Source organism: Sesamum indicum, linkage group LG2 (assembly GCF_000512975.1).
Source record: "Sesamum indicum cultivar Zhongzhi No. 13 linkage group LG2, S_indicum_v1.0, whole genome shotgun sequence".
Taxonomy (NCBI): Eukaryota; Viridiplantae; Streptophyta; class Magnoliopsida; order Lamiales; family Pedaliaceae; genus Sesamum; species Sesamum indicum.
Window position 1 is genome coordinate 12569522 of NC_026146.1, and position 7444 is coordinate 12576965.

The 7444-nt window shown below is 40.3% G+C and overlaps 1 protein-coding gene across 3 annotated transcripts; it reads left to right on the plus strand.

Annotated features, from left to right (window-relative positions):
- On the plus strand, positions 480-4823 carry LOC105155978 (putative vacuolar protein sorting-associated protein 13A). 3 transcript variants are annotated; one of them, XM_020692121.1, is made up of 8 exons: positions 480-837; positions 1821-2042; positions 2114-2473; positions 2873-3032; positions 3140-3412; positions 3490-3824; positions 4393-4498; positions 4668-4823. In XM_020692121.1, exons 1-4 carry the CDS (start codon positions 691-693, stop codon positions 3008-3010), a joined length of 867 nt encoding a protein of 288 aa, XP_020547780.1. In that variant the 5' UTR covers positions 480-690; the 3' UTR covers positions 3011-3032; positions 3140-3412; positions 3490-3824; positions 4393-4498; positions 4668-4823. The 3 variants fall into 3 exon arrangements, with proteins under 3 accessions (XP_020547780.1, XP_020547781.1, XP_020547782.1); XM_020692122.1 differs by having other exon boundaries at positions 480-765; XM_020692123.1 differs by having other exon boundaries at positions 700-841.

A 7444-nucleotide genomic window follows, 5' to 3' on the forward strand; every position in this document is an offset into this window, starting at 1 on the left:
GACTCACCATGACACGTAATCATGACAGCTGACTCACCATGACCACTTCATCGCTTTTGCTGACTCACCAATGACACGTTATCGCTGTTGCTGACTCGTCGTAGACACGTTATCCCGTTTGCTGACTGACCTATGACACGTCATCCCAAGTGCTGACTCACCATCTTTCGTCATCGTCCTGGCTGACTCACCACGGCCACGTCATCCCCCTTGCTCACTCAAAATTGACACATTGTCGTCCTTGCTGACTCACGACGTACATGTCGTTCCCTCGCTGACTCACCACGGACACGCCATCCCGACTGCTGACTCACGTAAGACACGTCATCCATGTTGCTGACTCACGGCCGACATGTCATCTCTCTTCCTGACTTACCACCGACACGTCATAGTGATTGCTGACTCACCATGGACACGTCATCCTTCTAACACGTCAAAGGTATTTGACGAGTCTCCGGCCACTTCTTTTATACGCGGCTGAAACAATCGGCCTCCTCACCTTCTTGGTCGTCGCAGTCTCCAATTTTCACAGACGGCGGCTTTCGACGATCTTGAGCTGTGATTCGCCGATAACGACAGTGTCAGCAGTCGAGGCCGATCGCGTTGCTTGGAGATGTTGTGGAAGAAGTCAAACCGTAGAATGATTTTCTCTGCAGGTATCCTTTTCGCGTGTGGGTGGAAAAATCAGGGATGGTGGGGAGGAGGAATTGGAATTTTCATCATTCTATATTCCCAATTCTGCTTCGAGGCCTGAGAACGAATTGGGTGGGCTACGAATTAGCTTCTGCTTCCGAGCCAAGCGAATACATTTTACAAACAATGAACATTATCCGTTATGTTAGTAGGTTTCATTCTTCTGCTCTGCTTCTTCCTGCCTTTACCAGTTTCCAAGCATCATATTTCAGCTTTAGCAGTGTTCTCCAATTCCAAGAACAATTATCTGGACCACAAGAAACTGTTCAGACTGTTTCCCCAGCAAACCTGTAGATTGTTATGCATAATGTTGATTATAATGCTGAGGTACATGCATAGTTTAACGTAGATGAATATAATGGTCCTCATCATGATCATGAAATCCATCTGGGAGTGCTACCTCAGGTATTGGTATTTTAGCTGTCCTAAAAAATTGGGGCTAGTGCTTATTGGCTTGAACTGTTCCCTTGAGATTAGGTATTGATCCATTTCTAAGTGTTGAAGATTTTACCCTTCATCAAGGGTGCTTTTGGACCTCCTTCAATGGCTATAGATTCTGGCTCTCTTCGAGGCCGCTCCTTCCAGTACTGTGCCACGACTGTGCCCTTTGGTCGCCTTCATAAAAATGTTGTGCAGGACATTGTAGAGGATGGAATGATTGGTTTATCTCGATTATGCTCTCGGGGATTCCTTGTGAAGTGGAAGGATCATCCCCCACTGATGCTACAGGCATACATGAGGATGAGCTTTGTCGAGAGATAAAAACACTGTTGTTTGTATGAATCCAGGAACCATTGTCCAATTACTTTTGATCTGCATTTATTCTGACATGTCAAAGCATGTTTCTGGACGTTGACGGGGAATACTGGTGTCCAGTTTGGCATCCTGTCCTTTATCATTTAACTACCTGTGGAATATCTTTAGATCCTATAAGTGTCGACAGCCTCTGCGTTCATTGGATTGCTTTTATTTATTATACTGTAAATTATGGTTTCTGATGTGTAATTGTTGGTAGAGCATGAGTTGGTTTTTTAAAACCATTTTTTTTGGCAGTATACACGAGAAAGTGCATAAATTAATTGCCAGATTCAGGGAACCTTTTATCAGAATATGTTCCTTTGTTTCAGGTTCATCTTCGGAAAGTGACACACAGAGACAGATTTCTGCGGAAGAGTGCTGTGATATCTGCCATTGGAAACCGCATATGGAGAGATCTTATCCATAATCCGTTGCATTTAATTTTTTCTGTAGATGTCCTTGGCATGACAAGCTCCACTTTGGCGTCTCTTAGCAAAGGTTTTGCTGAGCTCTCAACTGATGGGCAATTTCTACAGCTTCGTTCAAAGCAGGTAACATTGTCCCAGTATTTTCTCAATTGACAGGAGATTAAGTTCTTACTGATGTTAAGAAATGGATGCAGGTGTGGTCACGGAGGATTACTGGTGTTGGTGATGGAATTGTACAAGGAACTGAAGCTCTTGCGCAAGGTTTTGCTTTTGGAGTGTCAGGAGTCGTGAGGAAACCTGTGGAGAGTGCTAGGCAGAATGGTCTTCTTGGCCTTGCCCATGGACTTGGACAAGCTTTCCTGGGATTTTTTGTACAGCCAATGAGTGGAGCATTAGATTTTTTCTCGTTGACTGTTGATGGAATCGGTGCAAGTTGCTCCAGGTTCTTAGAGATTCTAAATAACAAGAGAGACTTCCAGCGAATACAGAACCCACGGGTATTTCATTCTTACAATGTACTACGAGAGTACTCGGAGAGAGAAGCACTTGGTCAGGTATCTCGTCATGGTTTCATTAAATTCATTCATGACTTTACTATTTTTTATTGCTTGACATTTATAAATACTAGGTCATGTGTGTCACATTTTGTAAGGCTTCTAATGGTGCACCCTTCAGACCAAACAATGCAATTTCTTTGTGCTCTATCAGTTTAAATGCCTTCTTGCTCTTGCAAGGCAAACAGATGAATTAATTTCGTATTTTCCTTAATGAAGAGACTGTCCTGATGATGTTGAAATTCTGATGTAGCTTATCATAATAGAAAAGATTAGCGTTTAATTTGGACAACATTAACTTTCTCCTCCTCCTCCATAAGCTGTTCTATGATGAATCTGGCACTGAGAGTTTTCAAAATATGGAATTGGAACAATCTGACCTCTCAATTTCTGTTTCAGATGATACTTTACCTTGCAGAAGCAAGTCGGAATTTTGGATGTACTGAAATATTCAAAGAGCCATCAAAATTTGCCTGGTCAGATTGCTATGAAGAGCATTTTGTTGTACCCTATCACCGGATTGTCTTAAGTGACTAATAGGCGAGTCATGCTGCTGCAGGTAATCGCTGGATGCATTTCTGTTCATTCTTTAGCATATCCTCTCCTTTGCTTAGAATAATAGTTTTTAATTTCACTTTGAGATGCGTTCTTTCTTGTATGGGGTAGTGTGTGGCCCCTGATAAGATGGATAAGAAGCCCTGCAAGATAACGTGGGATGTGCCATGGGAAGAAGTGATGGCACTGGAGTTGGCCAAAGCTGGCTACCATAGCCCTTCTCATTTAATTATCCATCTGAAAAGCTTTAGGAGAGGTGAAAGCTTCGTTCGAGTGATAAAGTGCAATACAGAACAAGTATCAGAGGAAGGACAGCCACAAGCAGTTAGAGTCTGCTAAGTTGTGCGTAAGATGTGGAAAGCACACCAGACCTATATGAAACAGGTCTGTAGTTCCCAACAAATTACTGTTTGATTTGATAAAGCACTATATCGTGCCATGTAAATTTGTTGTTTCCACAGGTTCCCTCAGGCCAAAGACATGTATCTTCTTTGAATGAAGTTGATGCAACAGAATCTCATAAGCAGCACAGAGCCATTATCACATCAACAACGATTTCTTCTTCAGGTTCCGTCTCCAATGAGCAGAGACTTGTAGAACACAGTATTAAGTTTGCAAGGATTTGGAGCAGCGATAAAGAATCAAAAGGTCGGTGCACATTGTGCCGAAAACAGGTGAGGGCGTTTAGTTTTTGGATATATATATATATATATTCTATTCTAAACATTTTTTGGTACAGCTAGAGTTTGAACAGTGATGAAATTTGTAGCATCTGGCGGCCAGTTTGTCCCGATGGGTGAGTTCTGATGGCGGCCAGTAGCATACATGTCGCATTTCCTCCCTGTTCTTGAATGTTACTTTTTAATGTATCCTCCTCGATGTTGAAGAATTATTGATAATGTTACTAAGCATCGCCCACCGCCCTGTGAAATTTGTTGGATTCATTCCAATGCCAATGGAAAATTTTCCTGGGCAGGTCATTTGCCATCTTCTCAACTACTTGCATCTCTGCATTAGTAACTGGCAACTTGTTACAGTGCTGTCTTGAATCGTTTTGATTTCATGTATGTTGGTAGCTTTCTTAAGTCGTAAAGAAACCTATTATTCTGTAACCTAAAGTTCTGTTGCATCGTAAGTTGGTTGAATCTCCTGTTACGTAATTATACGTTCTAGATCTGCTTCTTGTACACATTTTTTTTTTTTTTTTTTTTTTTATTCTTGTACACATTTTTTTTTTTTTTTTTTTTTGATATGATCTTGAATCATACTCCTGATATTATTGTGAAAAAACTGTTTTTCTCCTTTCATTTGGCAACCATCAGTAGTATCATTAACCATATTAATTAAAAGTCTTTGCTTCACAGGTATGTCTCAATCAGGGACATAGCTCGTTCTGGCAGCCATCCTCCTAATGTTGCTGCTATATATCGTAAATCTGAGATGTTTGCCTTTCCAGTGGGTTATGACCTGGTAAAATATTCTTTAAATTTTATGATTGAGATTTTTAACAGTCATTATTGGAGGATAAGCAGAAATTCGGTATAGAAACTCAACAATGTGGTCTCATTGGAACTCTATGGTTTCAATTGGCTTGGCCACAATCAAAAGATGATTATATTCAAATTATTACTTGGTGCAGGTCTGGCGAAATTGTTTAGATGACTACAGAAGCCCCGTAGCAATTTGGCATCCTCGTGCGCCTCAGGGTTATGTCGCTCTTGGATGTGTTGCCGTGCCAAGTTTTTCTGAGCCAGAACTCGATTCTGTGTACTGCATTACCGAATCTATTTGTGAAGAAACAACGTTTGAACAGCAAAAGATTTGGTCGGCACCCGACTCCTACCCATGGGCGTGTCATATTTACCAAGTGCACAGCCACGGGAAGAATCTGACTGGAAGCCTAAAAGGGTTATTGATAACCCACAGCTTTCAGGTCAAACATCTGATGCTCAATAATTCGGCTTCTGAAACTCCTTTGCTGACTCACACCTTGAAGGTGCAGGCATATGATCAAAGCTTTATGCAATTTAGTTTTTATGACCATCATGTTAAACTGGTTATGTATGACTACATTTTTGGTCAAATCTTTTAAGGGAAATCAACTTGGCTCTTCTCCAAAATAGCATTGGTAGTTTGTTTTTATTTTTTTTTTTATATATTTTTGTCTTGATTGACTATGAATATTACTTTGGTTAAGAAATGTATTACTATTATGGATAGATGAAAGAAATTGCATATATCAATTTTAGCACACGAAATTACTTGATTTGGTCTTATGCAATACAATGCTTGGCTTTTTTCGACGAGTGACTCAACTTTTCGACTAAATTTCTACCAAAATTGTGATTTTTTCAGTTTTACAGGACCAAAATGGAACCCTAGTAACTTAAGGGACTAAAATGAGAATGGCCTGAAATTAGGGGACAAAAATTATCTTTAATCCGTTTGGGTGCAAATATGGGTTCTACAATATTATTTGTTGGTTATTTGTTATATATTATTTTATGTGTTGGCTTCTGTAGAAATTTTATTTTCTCAAATGAACTTGATCCTGTTGTTACTGTTAGAATTCACTATGGGGTGAATTTGTTTATGAGCCATTTGCAGTATATATAGGGGGAGGAGTTGTGTTTGATCATGTTGATATAAATATTGTATCTAGAGACTATCTGTAAAAGTTAACAAATGAGGCTAAAACAGTTGGGCTAAAAAGATACTACAAAATGGTTGATAATCGATTTGAGTTTATTAATGAGGATAAAGAGTTGGTGTCTCTTTGTTTGGCTAGTCAATATAGTAGAGAAGTTAACTTGTATATGGATGGAGAATTGCATTTCATCAATGTGATAAGGTAATCAAATGGGATCTTCTAATGATGTGAATGAAAGACATGAAGATAATAGAGACCAGATATTAGAATCGATGACATAAAGACTAACTTGGTAAATGAAAGGGTAGGGGTTGTGGAGGTTGATCTGGCTGAGGGAAATGAGGATTCTGACAGTGACTACAACATATTCATGGGGAGGATGATGGATTGTTCATGGATAATATTGATCCAGATGTTGAGTGGAAGGGTGATATGGTGTTAATGTGACAATAACATACAATGAAGAAAGTGATGATAGTAGCTCTAATCATGGTGAGGTAGACTTGGCAGAGAGTGAAGATGATTTGTAGTCACTTGGAGGTAATTTCAGTGGTGATGAAGGAGATAATGGCCTAGGATAGTGAATCCCAACCACTTCTTCAATCCAAACTATGGATTAGGAATGATTTTTGGACTCAAAAAGAGTGCAAAGAGTCTATTCATCTCATGCAATAATGACACAAAGAAATATCAAAATTGTGAAAAATGATAAGTTAAGATGTTATGCAAAATGTATAACTAAAGGTTGTGAAAGGAGAGTACATGCTCTGAAAATGAAAGATGAATCTTCTTTTCAAATAAGACAATATCATTTTAAACACAATTGTGGCCCTGTCTATAATTGCAAAAATGTGAATTCTACTTGGTTGTCAAAAAGATTCGAGCAAGAGTTTAGAACTGATCCAAAGAGGAACTTCACGGGGTTTAAAGTGATGTTGTCAGGGATATTAGATGCCATGTCAGTCAATCTCAAGCATATAGGAGAAAGTGGAAGGCTCTGAAGAAGATAGAACGTGCAATCCAGATGACCAGTACAAACAACTTTACGATTATGTAGGGAACTACAGAAAACAAATCCGGGGCCTACTGTAATTATGTTGATTCGGGTCGAATTGTTCGATCTCTAGTGACAATCTCACTGTAGACGGATTAACTCTTCCGAACCAGATTTTGGGTCCCCTGAGAATAAAACACGAACCGTGAGCTCGTCGGGCACGTTCCCGACAATAACCTTCCGACGCTCAAGTTAGGTTGATCGAGAGAAATATATGCGATCTAGGAATTCGACCTCAATTAATGCGTAACAGTTACCTCATTTATGATGCGTCGGGGTCTATTTATAGAACACAGTTGTACGTCCAGTACTGGGCCACGTGGCCTTATCTTATCGGTGCGTGTTCTGATCGAACGGTTGTCATCATCCGGGTCTTCAGTCAGACTGTGCGATCCGGGTCGGGTCAAGTGCGACCCGCCTGCTACAAAACACGCGGATCCTGATCGCGAAATGGCTATAATGCCCTTAATGAAGGGTGTTTTGGTCCTTTTGCAGGTGCGGTATGTGCATACACATCATTACTCCCTCACTTTCTCAAAGTGCACGCTCGTGCCTTTGAGGAAGTCGAACCGCCGGGGTAGATACGTGTCGACATCTCATCGGTTTGTTCTGTGGCTCGTATCCCGAGGGTGTTTTGCCTATAAATACTTCAAGCATTCAAAACGTTTCGCCTGCCCCACATACTGACTTGAATTCGATCTGCAGCTTCCAG

Excerpts from the sequence above, each read along its gene's own strand:
- LOC105155978 (XM_020692121.1), top strand. The coding sequence starts at position 691 with ATGGTGGGGAGGAGGAATTGGAATTTTCATCATTCTATATTCCCAATT. Across the intron at positions 838-1,820 it reads CAATGAACATTATCCGTTAT|GTTCATCTTCGGAAAGTGAC; the intron begins GTTAGTAGGTTT and ends CCTTTGTTTCAG. Across the intron at positions 2,043-2,113 it reads TACAGCTTCGTTCAAAGCAG|GTGTGGTCACGGAGGATTAC; the intron begins GTAACATTGTCC and ends AAATGGATGCAG.